The sequence below is a fragment of the Chiloscyllium plagiosum genome, chromosome 25 (genome assembly GCF_004010195.1).
Source record: "Chiloscyllium plagiosum isolate BGI_BamShark_2017 chromosome 25, ASM401019v2, whole genome shotgun sequence".
NCBI classification, from domain to species: Eukaryota; Metazoa; Chordata; class Chondrichthyes; order Orectolobiformes; family Hemiscylliidae; genus Chiloscyllium; species Chiloscyllium plagiosum.
This window is the reverse complement of record NC_057734.1, coordinates 39,759,986-39,777,285: the sequence shown is the minus strand read 5'-3', so window position 1 is coordinate 39,777,285 and position 17,300 is coordinate 39,759,986. Positions and strand designations below refer to the sequence as shown.

Genomic DNA, 17,300 nt, shown 5'->3' with positions numbered 1-17,300 from the left:
GCCCCTTGCATTGAAATAAATGCAGTTTAATTTGTTAGTCCTACCGAGTCTCTGCCTGCCCTGACTGTTTGACTCACTTCTGTTCTCAACTGTACCAGTCTCAGATTGATCTCTTTCCTCACTATCTCCCTGGGTGCTCCCACCCCACCTTACTAGTTTAAATCCTCCCAATCAGTTCGAGAAAGTTTCCCTGCCAGTACATTAGTCCCCTTCCAATTTAGGTGCAATCCGTCCTTCTTGTACAGGTCACTTCTACCCCAAAAGAGATTCCAATGATCCAAAAATGTGAATCCTTCTTCCATATCCCAGCACCTCAGCCATGCATTCATCTGCTCTATCCTCTTATTCCTGCCCTCACTAGCTCATTGCACTGGGAGTAATCCAGATATTACTACCCTTGAGAACCTCCTATTTAAATTTCTGCCTAACTCTCTGTAATCTCCCTTCAGAATCTCAACCTTTTCACTTCCTATGTCATTGGTTCCAATGTGGACAATGACCTCTTGCTGGCCCCTCTCCCCCATGAGAACATTCTGCACCCTCTCTGAGACATCCTTGATCCTGGCACCAGGGAAACAACACACCATTCTGCTTTTTCTCTGCTGGCCACAGAAACGTCTGTCTGTACCTCTGACTACAGAATCCCCTAACACAATTGATCTCTTGGAAGCTGACATGCCCCTCGTTGTATTAGAGCCAGTCTCAATACCAGAAATTTGGCTGTCCGTGCTACGTTCCCCTGAGAATCCATCACCTCGTACATTTTCCAAAACAGCATACTTGTTTGAAATGGGTATATCCATAAAAGACTTCTGCCCTAGGTGCCTACCTCTCTTACCCTTCCTGGAGTTAATCCATCTATGTGACTGGAACTGAGACTTTCCCCCAATTCCTATAACTGCCATCCATCACATACTGTTGCTGTTGCAAATTCCTCATCGCTTCTAACTGTCTCTCCAACCGATCCACTCGATCTGATAAGATTCGCATCCAACAGCATTTATGGCAGATATAACCCGCAGTAACCCTTAAACTCTCTTTAAAACTCCCACATCTGACAAGAAGTACATCTCACTGAAAGGCCATTTTTGCTCCTTCACAATCTACAGACTCAGAAAATAACACTGTCCTATTCCTCTACAAAACAGTGCCCTAGGTTAAATTAATAGTTATGGATTATATTTTAAGTTTAATCAAGAGACATATTTCTAAAAACATATAATCAAGAAAGAACCCACTGTGCTCACTAATACAGCCTTTCTCTTGGACACACTTAAACAACAATTATCTGATTCTGTGCTGTGAACTTTGCCCAAACAGGTTCCTCCAAGATTAGTTGTGAAATTCACCGATATCCAGCGACACATGAATTCAAAAACAGCAAATTCTCCTGCAGTAAAATGTGCTTTCTTTGAACATGCATTAATGATTTCTGTTTAATCGCAAGAAAACTTGGCTTATGTATAAATACCTCTATACTGATTGTTTCGACTTAATGAAATCCATTAATTATACCTTGTAAATAGATCGGCTACCCTGAAGCTTAGCTTTTAAGTTCAATATAGAGAATAAATTCAATTTCTAGTCAGACCTGTAACCTGAGGCAGGGATTGCAGCTCCCATCCATAGTTCCACTAAATCCACACCAACTGCACATGTTCAGATCTCAGTCCAGTCCCTGGTCTTGTGTCTGTTGCAAGTCCTGCTCTGTGAGAAATACTGGAATCAATGTTAGCTGCACTGAAGAAGTGTGATAAATGACTAGATTAATCAGTGATATGTTTTTCAGCGTGGATTATGTGGAAAAGTCTGAATAGTGAAGAGTACATGAGTGTCCTCTTTCCTTTATCAGGGTGATAATACATGGTGGATAGTGACTGTCCCACAATAAGGGACTACCAATGATAGAAAGCCAAGAGCAAAGATGAAATAGTTTATTGTCTGAAAGCTGGCATTATAGTATTGAATGTCTGCTTGGGTGCCAGTTGCCCTTTCGGCAAGATGAACTTCAGCTTCGGTGCTTCGAGATACAATATAAAGTTTCCAGCACAGAGTTACACTGCTGATTTCCTGATTATTCTCGCCTGCTGTTACTTGGTGTAATTCACAAACGCAACTCTCATTTCTGACTGAAATGAAACCCGGGGCCTGCGGGCTAACAGGATGACAACTATCGGCTACAAAAACAGAAACTAGATTAGATTCCCCACAGTATGGAACCAGGCCCTTCGGCTCAACAAGTACACCCAGACCCGTTCCCCCGTATTTACCCCTGACTTGGCCAATTCACCTAACCTGCACATCTTTGGACTGTGGGAGGAAACCCACACAGACACGAGGAGAATGTGTAAACTCCACACAGACAGTTGCCTGAGTCTGAGGAGCGTCCAAGACTGGGCCTGCGGACCAGCCTGCAGGATCCTCGGACTCGATTTCTTACCAGGCCCTGGTGAAGGAGCTCACAAAATCTCACCAGATGTTGGGTAGCAGATAAAGGGGAAGCTGGCCCCGATCTCCATCATGCTGCAGAAGCATGAACAGCAACTGGGAGACCTGGACAAACGGACAGATGAGGTCGAATACAGAGCTGTAGTAATGGAAGCTGATACTGGTTCCTCTAAGGATAGGGTCCAAGCCCTGGAGACCCAGGTCATAATTTGCTTGATCAAGTTGATGACCTCGAGAACAGGGGCAGGTGAAACAATATTTGGATCGTCGTTCTGCCGGAAGGTAAGGAAGGTGAGCGGCTGGTGGAATTTATTGAGAACTGGTTGCTGAAATTCCTTAACTTGGAGGCTGGAATGAGAGGCTTGAAGATCAAGAGGGCTCACCGGGTCACGGCGCAGAGGTCAGGTCTGGATCAATGTCCTCGTCCTATCTTGGTGCGGTTTCATCATTATAGAGATAAGGAGAGAATTGTGGAAGCTTCCAGAATCCAGGAGAAGGATGCGAAGGCCCTAGTTTATGAGGGCTCGAAGATCATGTTCTTCCAGGAATTCTCAGCAGCGGTGATCCAGAAAATACTAAGACAACGTCAAGAAAAGACTGAGGGAGCTTGGGATCAATTCTCTGAGATATCCGTCGATGCTTTGGATCACCTTAGATGGATCTGTACATCTGTTTGACATGTCGGAGAGGGCAAAAGACTTTGTGGGCAAATTAACCTAATGTGAACAATTTAGTATGTACAAATAGTAGTGTTGTCTGGGTATGTCTTTGTTTTTCCTTTTCAAAAAAAGAGAAAGTCCGGTCGGGGTTTTATTTTCCTAGCTTTCTTATTGGTAACAATCTGGTCTAAACTGTGTTTGGTGTGGTTGAGATGTGTCCTTTCAATTTCTACGTTCAGTTATACCAAAGGATGGGTGGGGTACTGACCATTTTTTTTTCAAAATTTCTTTATTCACATTGCTATTCCATGGTGTATTTTCTTCCTTTTCTGCTTGTGCTTATGGTGTGGCAGTAGCTAGGAGGAGGGAAAATGGTTGGGATGGCTAGATGCCTACTTACGGGCAGTTTATACCCAGTTCAGGTATTTAAATGCCCTGGCTGCAGTATTGGCAGCAGGATGGGAAGTAGGGTTTTGGGATGTATAGTTGTTGTCCCCTTTGGGCAGGGCGTGAGTTCCACTATTCAGTGCCGTTGGCACTTTATATGTTGGTTTGTTTTTTGGTTTTTGTTATATTTAGTCTTTGGTAGCTTTGATAGGCTTGTTAACTGTAGTAGGTTTAGTTTATGTAGTTTTTATGTTTAGTGGATCTTGCGACACTAAGGCTCGGCGATTTATGGTTCGAGTTCCTCCTCTCTGGAATCGAAATGTTACTGCACAAGGTTATGGCTAATGACTTAATTAAATGGTGTGCCTCGAACATCAAGGGGAGTCGCTCACCAATTAATAGGAAGAAGGTACTTTTGATCCGGGAAAGGAGAAGGTGGATGTTGCTTTATTACAGGAGACACACTTGGATGATGGGGAGCATTTGAAACTACAGCAAAGTGGCTTAAATTTTCAGCTTTTAAGACCAGCAGTAGGGGAGTGGCTATATTTGTTAGGAGGAATCTCCCATTTAAGTTACGAGAGGTGTGTTAAAGACACACTCGGGAGGTTTGTAGTTCTCAAAGCCCTAATAAACGGGGATGAATATGGTGTTTTAAATGTTTATTGCCCTCTGCTTCATCCTCTCAAATTTCTGGTAGATGCATTCTCTAAACTGATCAGTCTGGAGTCCCGGCATATCATTGTAGGGGGAGATTTTAATGGATCCCATGGTAGACAGGTTGCCCAAAAGCCCCTGATGCCATCTGTACAAACTAAACAATTAGTGGATCTGTGTGTGGAGTTAGGGATGTCTGGAGGCGTCTCCACCCTACAGGCAGGGATTTTACATTTTTTTCCAATCCACACAGATGTCACACCAGGATTGATGTTTTTCTAACCCCCCGTGGTAACCGTGGACTTGGTAGGATCTTGTACGATTGGTAATACTACCATCTCCAATCATGCTCCAGTGTACCTGTTGGTTAAGATTAAGAACATTGCAGTGGGCCCAAGGCACTGGCGAATGGATCCCTTTATCCTCAAGGATAATAAGTTTGTGGACTACTTCTCTCGGGAATTTCAGGCGTTCCTAGACATTAACTCAGGCTCGGTTAGTAGCCCATCCGTCCTTTGGGAAACTGCCAAAGCCTATGCCAGAGGTTAGTTATTTCTTGCTCTACCAGTAGGAGGTGGCAAAAGGGCAAACAGTAACATCTCCTCGAAGCACGGGTTGAAGGTAGCCGAGACGGCTTACTTTGACAGGCCCTCGTTGGTCAAGCGACAGAGGATTATAGCGCGGCGGTCTGCATTGAATTCTGTGCTCACGCAGACAGCAAAGAAGGAGCTTACTTTCGCAAAGCAAAGGTTATATGAGCATGGTGACAGGCCAGGCAAATACCTAGCATATCTCATCAGGAAAAGGAGTGCCCCATAAGGTAACATGTGATTCAAAAAGATTAATGTGGCATTCCGGAGATTTTACTCTAAGTTATACCAATCTGAATGTTGTGAGGAGGGATGGGCCAAGATGGAGTCCTTCTTCAAGGATCTGGAGATCCCGGGCGTGACCCCTGAACAAGAGTCTTTTCTCAATGCCCCTGTATCAGAAGCAAGAGGTGCAGGAGGCTGTGAAGCAGCTTCAGAGTGGAAAGGTGCCCGGTCCTGGTGGACTTCCCAGCGAATTCTCTCAGGAATTTATAAACATATTGTCAGGCCTGATCCTCAAATGTTCAATGACTCATACAGTCATGACTGTCTCCCGCCATCCCTGAGAGAGGGCAATATTTAGCTTATTCTTATAAAAGGGACAGGCCCATTTCAGTCTTAAATGTGGACTTTAAAATCCTCTCTAAGATTCTTGCATTAAGGCTGGAGACTGTGTTACCTTCTATTGTTAAAGTGGACCAGACGGTCTTCATAAAGGGCCACAGATCCTCCAAAAATGTTCGGAGGCTGCTTAATGTAACTCAAGTGTGTTAACAATAGTCAATACAGGGATTGGTGATTTCTCCAGATGCAAAGAAGGCATTTGATCGAGTTGAGTGGCTGTACCTTTTTGATACTCTGGAGCAGTTTGGCTTGGGAGAAGCCTTTATAACGTGGGTAAACGTTTTCTACAGTGACCCTCTCGCTGCGGTCATAACCGATGGAATATGATCAAGCAAATTTAACATTTTTAACATTTTAACATTTGACTTTCGCCGTTGCTCTTTACATTGAACTATTATCAGAGGCCTTTAGTAGGGATCTAGAAGTGGGGTCAAAATTACATAAGATTTTGTTGTACGCAGACGATGTCCTCATTTTTTTTTGTCAAATCCAGCAGTTTCATTGCCTCGCCTGATAATGCATCAGTGCATTTGGCACCTTTTCAGGGTACAAGATTAATTTTGCAAAATCAGAGGCTATGCCTATGGGTGGTCTTACAAAGGTGCTAGGTCTTAAGGGTGACTATAGATTCCCATTTAAGTGGTCACAGGGGGGTTTTGTGTATTTGAGTATATTCATCACTCCAGTTTTGGATTGGCTGTTTAAAGCTAATTTTGCTCAATTATTCGACAAAATTAAACAAGACCTTCAAAGATGGGAGGCACTTCCAGTCTCGCAGTTGGGTCAGATAGCGCTTATTAAGATGAATATGCTCCCCCGTTTGTTGTACCCTATACAGATGCTCCCCCTGATTTTCGATAAGCAAACATTTAGGAGTCTGAACAGCTGGTTCAGCTCTTTTATTTGGCATTGTATGCAGGCCCTTTATTAAATTAGCTAAACTGCAATTGCCCACAATGGGGGGAGGTGGATCTCCCAGACATTAAAAACTATCAACTAAGCTCGCTTTTATCTTACATGAGTGATTGGGCTTGTGGGGACCCTCTTTCAATATGGTTAGATATCGAAACCTCTCAGGCCAGGGTGCCCCCTGACTAGCTTGTTGTTTTTGGACAAATTGACGACAGTTATGGAATATTGCCATAATCCAATAGTTATCAATACTGTTAAAAGCATGGAGGGCAATTCGGCAGAGGGAAGGCAATATTGGCAAAACATCTTCTCGTACATCTACAGTGGGTATGCTGGGTTTTCAACCAGGAATGATAGATTCAGGATTTAAACGTTGTGCAGCTAGGGGTGTGTCTTGCATGGGTGATTTATTTGAAGGAGACACAATGATGTCCTTTGATCAGTTAGCACGGAAATATGAGCTAGGTAAAAACAATGTCTGCAGATGGTGGAAACCAGATTCTGGATTAGTTGTGCTGGAAGAACACAGCAGTTCAGGCAGCATCCGAGGAGCAATAAAATCGACGTTTCGGGCAAAAGCCCATCATCAGGAATCAGAATACCTCAGGAAATATGAGCTATCTAACAGGGACCTCTTTCATTTTTTTCAAGTTTGGAATTTTATTCAAAAAAACAACTACACTTTTGACTGATCCCTACAAATCTGACATGGAGAGGAGGGTGCTTGGTGCTAAGAGTACACTTTCTGTCAGCATTTTGTATCATCAATTGGGGACGGCCCCTTAGTTGAGTTCGATCGACTCTGCAGGGTGTGGGGGAGAGAACTAGGTGTTCAGGTCTCCTCAGAGGCATGGGAAGATATTTGGGAAAATGCAAGACAGATATCAATAGGACCCATGCTTTACAGTTGAAGGTTCTCCACAGGGTCCACTTGGCTACAGACCGTTTGTCAAAATTTAAACCAGGGGTAGCTTCAACATGTCCCAAGTGCAAGGTTGGTACGGGCACTTTTTCTCATTGTCTCTGGTCCTGTGGTAGGTCTCAAACATACTGGAGCTCTGTGGCGGGTGCAATGGAGGAGAGTTTGGGTGGAGAAGGACCCTATCTCTCCTCTTCTTGGCCGGCCCAGAGCGTTCCCTGTAGATGCGCATAGGAAAAAGCCTTCCAACATCCTCACTTTCTGCGCAAGAAAGAATATCCTTGTTAGGTTGGGTATCCGAAAATACCCCAGGCCTGACGGGTTGGCGTAAGATTGTTATGGAGCATATCCCCTTGGATTTTCTCGCAAGTATGGTACACCACAAAACTGAGAATTTCTAAAAGACATGATGGCCCTTTTTGGAAACCTGGACACAGATTTATCTGCCACACTAATAAGGGCTTTTATATAGCCGTAACGATTGTCCTTTACGAGTCCAATATCCAGACAGGGGGAACAGTGAACGTATGAATATGTGAAAATTAATGCTCTCAAGATTCGAGAGTGAGTGTTTTGTTTGAGCTGAGTTATTATTATTTATTAGTTTGTTGTTCATGATTATTGATTTAGTTAAGTAGTTGAGTTTTTTAATTTATACATTTTTCTATACATATTTATGCATTTGTAGATGAGGGGGCTTTGGGTTTTTACATTTATTTTGTGTTCTTCCTTTGTATTGTTTTGAATTGTATTGTTTTGTATTTGTTGTAATACTAAAAATCCTATTTTCCAATAATTTTTTTTATGCTTGGCTGTTTTATGCTTGAAATCATCGTACAGACCCTCAGGTGTTTGCTTGTGCCTCCAATAATTAAATGTAAAAATCTAGATGTACAAAAATAAATGCCTCTTGTGTCATTTGGCAGTAAAGCCTTCTTGAGCCATAGAATACCCGTCAGTCCTTGGGTTTTTCTGTGTGGGGAGCTCAAGCAGACAACTCTAGCATGACTCGCTTTACTGTACAAAGGATTCTCTTTGGTGGAGTTGGCCTCTGCTCAAATGGGGCCTTTGAAAACCAGCATTGCACATTACATCATGCCTGGGTTTCTTACCCATTAACTTCAAACAAATTGTCTTTCCTTTATCAGCCTGTATCATGCTAATGATATACAGTAGACAAATTGCACATACAAAACATCTTCTGTTACTATTTACTGGCTTGCAGAGAGGGTGTGGGGACATTTAGATTTCAATCACGTGCATTATCCACAGACTAATCAGAGTTGATATTTGTGTGTCACTACACGTGCTATATTCCACTCTGGTTCATATCCATGATACCGCATTGTGTATGGTAAATTCTGGATAGTGACCGTCCTCCCAGAAGAATAAGCTAAGAGAGCAAGCAGAAGGCAGTTACAAATTGGACATCTACTGCATTATGAATCCTGTTGGGTGAGCAGATGGATCAAAGCAGAAATCAAATCTAGATTTTTATAATCAACCTAGGATAATAATCAACCTGTTATATCAGGATACACCTCTGGAGCAGGTGGGATTTGAACTATAGGCCTCAGAAATAGGAACACTACCACTATTTCACAAGATCCCTTAATGAAAACCAATCTAAACTGAAGACATGAGCTTAGGCTGTCTTTTTTTTAACCCCTGATGAATAGGATTATTGATTGTAGTTAGGTCAGGTGGCACGGTGGCTCACTGGTTAGCAGTGCTGCCTCACAGCACCAGGGACCTAGGTTCAATTCCCGCCTTGGGCAACTGTCTGTGTGGAGTTTGCACATTCTCCCAGTGTCTGCGTGGGCTTCCTCCGGGTGCTCCGGTTTCCTCCCACAATCCAAAGATGTGTAGGTTAGGTGAATTGGCCGTGCTAAATTGCCTGTAGTGTTAGGTGCATTAGTCAGGGGTGAATGTAGAGGAATGGGTCTGGGTGGGTTGCTCTTCAGAGGGTCGGTGTGGACTTGTTGGGCTGAAGGGCCTGTTTCCACACTGTAAGTAATCTAATCTAATTAAGATGATAATTCCACAGAGAAAAATGACGGCTATAGTGTTCTGTCATTTTAAGGTTCTAGATTTTTTAAGACCCTTAGATTGTGTAGGTTGCCTTTTTGTTGTGAATGAAGGAACAAGCGACATTTATTTCTATCTTTCCCATTGTAGAGTTCAGCCAACCAACCCAAAAGGCAGGCCAGAATGTGGCAGAGAGCAGGCAGCAGCTGTTTCTCTTTGCAGAGTACAGCAATGCAGCTCAGGGAACTCCGGGGGAAGAACCTGTTGAAGAGCCAACCAGCAAGAAGATGCGGAGGAACCGATTCAAGTGGGGGCCCGCCTCGCAGCAGATTTTATTTCAGGCTTATGAGAGGCAGAAGAACCCAAGCAAGGAAGAACGGGAAGCATTGGTTGAAGAGTGCAACAGGTACGTTGAATGAAGTGTGATGAACAATGCGCACTTGTTGATATTGCTGTGTGAATGAACCAGCTGATATCTTGCCAGCAGCTGGTAGAGGGATATCATTGACTTTAACAATGCTGAGATGGTAAGGTTGGCAGGGCAGGGGTTGGGTACAGTTGGAGTGGTGGGAACCTGTCAGGCTCTTACTGTAGGTACATGTTCTTATCGGGAGAGTGCTGTGTGAACATAGGTTGACAACAACATCGGCACCCTTTGTAACCAACATGATGATGCTAAGTTGGCCTTTCTTCAGATGACAAGTTCATTCAGATGAGCTGTAGAAGCTGCTAATGCATGCACAAACAAACTCAAAGATGAGCTACTCCAATGAGAAGAGACAAACAGTGAGGGATTGAAGAAAATACGTGGGAGTAAAGGAACAAGATGAGTGCACCAAGCTCACAGTAATTCTATCTGTCATCTTACATCCCCACCCTTCACATTCTTTTACATTCCTGCTTCCTAACAAAGTATTGTTTTACCTTTTTATAATTGCTTCTACATCAATGGCCTTCCAGCACCATTATATTCTCTCATCATCTGTCAACTTGAATCTCCTCAGATTCGCTTTGAACCAGCTCAGGCTTTGATAGGGTTATTTCCTTGTTGTCAAACTACTGCTTGAGAGAAGAGTTGTTTCACTTTAACCTCCTTCATAATTAAAGGCACCAATCAGATCACTGCTTTTCTCCAGAGACAACTACGCAAGCTTAACTCAGTGCCTCATAAAAGTTAAATGCCTTCATTTTAGTTATTGCAAAAGATGGGAAATACAACCATGGCAGATCCAAATGGAGACATCTGTCATCAAACAATCAGAATGTTCGATAAGAGTCAAGTTCCTATAGGACATGTGCAAACATCACAAGCCTTCACTCATCCCTCCAAGAGTGACTGCATATATAATATTTACAAACAGTTCTGCAAATCAATGGTTGACTTAACATCACGTGTAAAAGATGATAGAAACCTAGATTCTGAACTCCTGGTCTCCTCACTGAACACTCACCCTTGAGGTGACAGGTGAATCCATAAATCAGAATCAGAGCTATAGACAATATTTCAGATGAGGAATTTCTATCACTATTTAAAGTTGTAGCACAACTTCAACTACATTGTGAATACTTACAAAATACTGTGAACCGTCTGATCGTGTCCCATATTTGTACGATAATGAAAATTACTGAGGGTCCTAACCTGATTCTGTAGAAGTTGATATTTTAAGAACGATCCCAATGTCTTTTAAATGTTACAACTGCACCTGCATCTACCATTTCCTCTGGCATTCATTTCACACCCTCTGTTTGAAAGCTTGCCCCGCAGGTCCCTTTTAAATCTTTCTCCTCTCACCTTAAAAATATGCCCCCTGGTATTGAACTCGCTCACTCTCAGGAAAAGACCTTTGCTATTCACCTCATGATTATCTATGCCCCTCATGATTTTATAAGCTTCTCAACTTTCTGTGCTCCAGGGGAAAAAAAGGTCTCAACCTATCCTTATAACTCAAATCCTCCAGTTTTGGCAACATCCTGGTAAAGCTTTTATGAACCCTCTCCAATTTCATAAAATCCTTTCAATAGCAGGGTGACCTCATCAACATTCTGTACAACCTCAATGTGACACCCCAACTCCTACACCAATGAAGGCAAGCGTGCTGAATGCCTTCTTTTACCATTCTGTCTAACTGTGACGCAACTAACAAAGAACCAAGTATTTGAACCTCAGGCATTCTGTTCAACAACATTACTTCTACTGGTTCCTCTTCAACTCTACTCCTTTATAACTTCAAAGAATTCTAACTTGACCATGATTTCCCTTTCACAAAACCATGTTGACTCTGTTTAATTGCATTAAGCTTTTCTGAATGTACTGCTATTTTATTTTCCTGACTTTAGTATTTTTTCAGCAATATATGTTAGGCTAACTGGCCTATAGTTTTCTGCTTCCTGTCTCCGACCCTTCTTTAACAGGAGTGTTGCAATTCCAATCTACCAGAAGCCTCCCCAAATCCAGTGAGTTCTGGAATATTTAAACCAATACCTCCACTATCTCCACAGCCACCTCCTTTCACACCCTTCAATGTAGAATATCAGGTCCTGGCTACCTTCCTGTCTATAGTCCCAATAGTTTGTCAAATACATTTTGCTTCTGGTAGAGCTTATTAAAGATCTCTCCTCCCATTAGCACCTTGTTCATCTGTTTTCTTTGTTGTCTTTATAGTATCTTCCACCATGAAGACTGAAGCAAAACATTGGTTTAAATTATCCCATTTCCCTGTTATTAATTCCCCAGTACCATCTCGAAGGGTCTCGCACTAATTTTAGTTACCATCTTTTTGTATACTTAACAAAGTTCATGTTGTTTTATATTTCTTGCCAACTTGCTTACATGATCAATTTTTTCATTTCTTTATTATCTTTTTAGTCATCTGCTGCTTGACCCTGAAAGATCCTATTTTCTAGTCTACCGTTAGTTTTTGGCTCCTGTGTGCTTTGGTTTTGATTGGATGCTCTCCTTTGACTGCCTTTGTTAAACATGGGTGGCTCACTCTTCTTCGTGAGTCCTTTCTGACTGGAATAAACTTATTGCTGAGCATTCTGAAAATTCTGCTTAAAGGTCTACCCCTTTTTACCTACTTTCACCTGTGACTATTTTCCCAGCTCACTTTAGACAGCTCTTCCATCAAAACCTGTAACCTGAACCTACAATAGTTTTGTGATGAATCATATCCTGTCAAAATCCACCTTTTGAACAAGTTGAACTTAGGGGCAATCATTGAGTGAAGCACGATGGTTTCGTCTGCTATTATGAACTACCGGGAATAATTGTTGTTGAAGTTAGATCACAAAACGGAGGTATTGTGGTGATTGTCGATGGTCTAACCACCCTCATTCACTTTTTGAATGTCTCTCTGAGCCATCCCTTAAAGAGTAATGAGAAAAAATGTGGATGATCAGAGGAGAGAAGACATTCAGTAATGTTCCAATAATTTATGTAATTCTAAACTTTGTATTCCTTTGCTTTTTAAATACATTCCTATGATCTCTAATGCTGGACATCTATCTCTTCCTTTTTCTATTTTTCTCCCTAAGAATTTGTACTGAAGAATGTGTCCCAAGGGACCTTTGTACCTAAGATGGTGACTTGTAAACTTTTCACTGTAGTCGTTTGAGTACGTGTGACAATAAAGCTAATTCTAATAAAGCAAATTCAAATTCTAAGTCCAATTCTAATTCTATTTCTAATTCTACCTCTAATTCCTCTAATGTTAGCAAGTCTGTGCAAATGAGTTGTAGAGTCCTGGTTGAAATCAGAATGAAGATTGTTGACAAATCATCTAAAAAATGCGAGATACCCAATGCACTTGATGGCACATTTGTGGAGTGTTATGGCGATGGCAATATAGCTTTGCTGATGAAAATGATCTTGATGATTGTTAGGATGATGCCATTTAAGAAGCAGAATGGGATGCAACATTTGGTTCTGAAGAGGACAGGGAGGATGGTGATTTATAATGGATTTTAAGACACATTCTATACAGCGAGTTTTGAGAAGATTTATAGCACAGGTTGTGGTTCTGGATGTAGGTTTGCTCGCTAAGCTGGAAGGTTCGTTTTGAGACGTTTTGTCACCATACCCAAGGAAACCCAAACATATAAATTGAAAGTGGGCTACACCACCAGTGCTTCATTCGGACGCTCACTGAAGATGCTACCTCGTATGGTGACAAAATGTCTGAAAAGAACCTTCCAGCTCAGCGAGCAAACCTATATTCAGAACATTGTGTATATTCTGTTGCTCCATAGTATTCACTTCTGCTCTGTGAAAATGTTGTTTGAAGTCATATAAAATTATGAATGTGGCTTTTGCTTTTGTTGTATTTGATAAATGCAATGAAGTTAGAGTACAGTGAGTTATGCCTATCTTCATGGTTAAAAGTCACACAACACCAGATTATAGTCCAATAGGTTTAATTGGAAGCACACTAGCTTTCAGAGCACCGCTCCTTCATCAGGTGGTAGTGGAGACCTCAATCCTAACACACAGAATTTATAGCAAAAATTTACAGTGTGATGTAGCTGGAATTATACATTGAAAAATTGATTGTCTGATAAGCCTTTCATCTGTTAGAATACCGTGATAGCTTCACTTCTTTCATGTGTAAATCACAAAGCCATTTTTTAAAAAGTTGCATTCTTGGGTTAGCTGTTAACAATAGTGATAGCTAGACAATGTGTTGAAGGTATTAGCCCCCTGTGTTCTCTGTCTATGCCATGATGTTTAGATTGATTCTAATCTAAAAAGTGAGATAACAGAGTTTTCATGAATTCATGCAGTTTTTGAGCTCAGAGTTCTACATGAATGCATGCAAAATACAATGTAACCCTGCAAGTACAAATTCACCCCACAAAATATATGTGTGCAATGTGGGTCTTTGTCGGTGTGTGTGTGTGTGTGTGTGTGCCTATCTGGGTTGGGGGTTGTGAGTGCGAGGAAGTGTATGTGTATTTGCTCGGCCACTTTTCTCTGCTGCCTGTCCCGAAGTCCACCTTGGAGGATGGTCACCCGAAGGTCCGAGGCTGAATGTCCTGGACCACTGAAGTGTTTCCCAACTGGGAGGGAACACTCCTGTCTATTGATTGTTGCGCGGTGCCCATTCATCCGTTGTCGTAGCCTTTGCTCGGTTTCCCCAATGTACCATGCCTCCGGGCATCCGTGCCTGCAACGTATTAGATAGACAACGTTGGCTGAGTCACATGAGTACCTGCAATGTACAAGGTGGGAGGTATCCCCATGCGTGATGGTGGTATCTATGTCCACCATCTATGTCAAAGTTATCTCACTTTTTAGATTAGAATCAATCTAAACATCATGGCATAGACAGAGAGCACAGGGGGCCAACACCTTCAACATATTGTCTAGCTATCACCATTGTTAACAGCTAACCCGAGAATACAACGTTTTAAAATATGGCTTTGTGATTTACACATGAAAGAAGTGAAACTATCACTGTACTCTAACAGATGAAAGTCTTAACAGACAATCAATTTTTCAATGTATAATTTCAGTTACATCACACTGTAAATTTTTGCTATAAATTCTGTGTGTTAGGATTGAGCCCTCCATTACCACCTGATGAAGGAGCGTCGCTACGAAAGCTAGTGTGCTTCTAATTAAACCTGTTGGACTATAACCTGGTGTTGTGTGATTTTTAACTTTGTTCACCCCAGTCCAACACTGGCATCTCCAAATCATATCTTCATGGTGATTGTTACTTATTTATAACAAAATTAAATAGTGAACATACTTTTGACTCCTTTCGAGGGTGTGTTTAGCAGGTACAATCTGTAATGTAGCAGAACAATAGCAAAGCAATAGGGGAGGGTAGATTTCAAACTTTCCAAAAATGTTACTCATTTGTAACCCCCTAATTTTTCAACTAAACCTGTTGTCATAGAAATTCCACTTCCACATGCGTATACAGTAACTTCTTTGTGTTTTTGGACACCTTACAAACCTGAATCTTCCTCAAACTGATATCTCTGATATCCCCTTCGGCATTCCATTATTAAATACTGATGTCAGTCTGAAGCGATTGTAAAATTAGCCTGCTGAAGATTGAAGTTTTTTTCCCAACAGTGAGAAGAGTTAAAGGTGGAGAGGCTGCAAATTGCACTATATGCCAGGGCATGTTTTAGTTCACTTCCAGTGATTACCATAACTGCAGGGTGTTAACCTTCAATTTTGATTTATTGGTACCACCCAATCCTGGTGCGTGCCCGATAAAGTGAATTTGATTGTAGTGGTAAGCGATAGCGAAAGGCTGTGAAATTATGTTGTTGGGGGTGTAATGAGAAGAAGCCAGAACGAGCATAAATCAAATCATGAACTACTCATTTTTGAGAGAGCTGTTTCCAGTACAGTGAGGGGGTGGCTTGTAGGACTGGAATTTACATTTATTTACTTCTGTCATCCCCTCAGGATTGCCATAGTTCACAGATAGATGTCAGCAATCTATTTCCTTTTGATTTGTTGTATTAGCTAAATTCAACTGCAATGGGCAATTGGGCATTGAAATTGGCTTCAGTGTTACTGACTCGGGGAAAACAGCTAAATTAATAGGAACAGGAGAGGGGAGTTCAGCTTTTCAATCTCACTCTGCTGTTTAGTTCAATCACAGTTGATCTGGAATTTCACTCCATTTACCCATCTTGATTTTATTGTCCTGTTTATAACCTTGGCAAGCACAAGTCTGCCATTTTCAGTTTCAAAATTTTCAATTGAGCTTCCACTTTCTGGGGAGGTTTTAGATTTCTGTTGCTTGTTGGGAGGGGGAGTGCTTCCTGGGGTTACCTTTAAGGCTCTAGATTTAAGGTTGTGTCCTGTTGTTCTGAACGTACTTAGCAAAGCAAAAGAGAATTACTTCACCTTGTTCTGTGCCACAGAACACTATTCAATCCAATTGTTTAAACCTCCTCCAATTCCTTCCTTTCACCGTCTTGGTGTGTTCCCCAAAGTGACACAGTTTAACCTTTATAAAACAAGTTTTCACTCTAACATTTTTAACCAAGTTAAAAATCACACAACACCAGAATCATTTTTAACCAAAATCAATATAAATTAAACATGCATTAACAGACCTGTATTACTTCAATAGAAACAATAGATTTCATGTTAAACAGCCAGACAATGATAATTCTCATGAATTTCTCAGTGACACTCCCAGTACATGTGTAGTACCATGTCCGGTCCAAAGCCCTTTAAAAACTGTCTCCTGAGTGTAGCCTTTTCCCACTCAAAGGATTCAATCCTCCAGCCACTTGTAACATCATTTCTATTCCATCTGAGTTTGCCAAATAGAATTATCACCAACAAGATGGACTTCTGTGAATCTTTTGTCTTCTCTCTCTCTGGCCGCCTCGTGCTCTTTCTCTTTGACTGATGTTTGTCTGCTCTTTCTCTCTCTTGCCCTCCCATGCTTTTGCTCTCTCAGTTATGATAGTGTAGTTTTTCACAATTCCTTTTCAACTGCCCAGTCAGTCTGGTGATTTCTGATTAAAAGCGCCCAGCATTTTACCATTCCTGAGGTATTCACACCATTTGTAAGTTTCAGTCCCTTTTAGCCATCTTGCACATTTCCGCACCATGAGTTCCTCTCCTATCTTTTCCTATCGAACTAACAATAGTCTTTTTTTTCTTCGAAAACCCAGCTTGCTTCTTCTGAACACCAGGCATTTTCAGTACTCTGTACAGCACATTTGAAGCTGTTGGCCGTTATAAGTTCCCTAGTTTTTGGTTCCACAGCAACCTCTACCAGAACTGAATTTCTCAGAAATGATTTCTCAGCCAGGAATTTCAATTAAGTCCCCTAGCCAGAATCCTTGCTTAGTTTTACATTTAGGACAGTCTGAAATCCAGGAATTTTGCAACTTGCGAAGTTCATCACACTCTCCCATATCCTCCTTTCTCATTGTCCCGCATCTGGCTGTTCAGCTGAGCCAGTTCATGTGGCAGCAAGTTCCACAGTCCAGGGGGCGTTCAGTAAAGAAAAGCTGGAAGTTTAGAACCCCAAGTGGAGGTAAAGGGCTTAATTTTGCTCCATTTGTAATGGGACACATTGGAAACACTCAGCA

At 41.7% G+C, this 17,300-nt stretch overlaps 1 protein-coding gene across 1 annotated transcript in view; it reads left to right on the top strand.

The window, feature by feature from the left end:
* hnf1a (HNF1 homeobox a) overlaps positions 1-17,300 on the top strand; it is a 207,410-nt gene that overhangs the window by 54,703 nt on the left and 135,407 nt on the right. Inside the window, exon 3 of the mRNA XM_043715931.1 lies at positions 9,375-9,630. Coding sequence (XP_043571866.1) covers positions 9,375-9,630 — 256 coding nt within the window. The remainder of the gene's footprint in view (positions 1-9,374; positions 9,631-17,300) is intronic.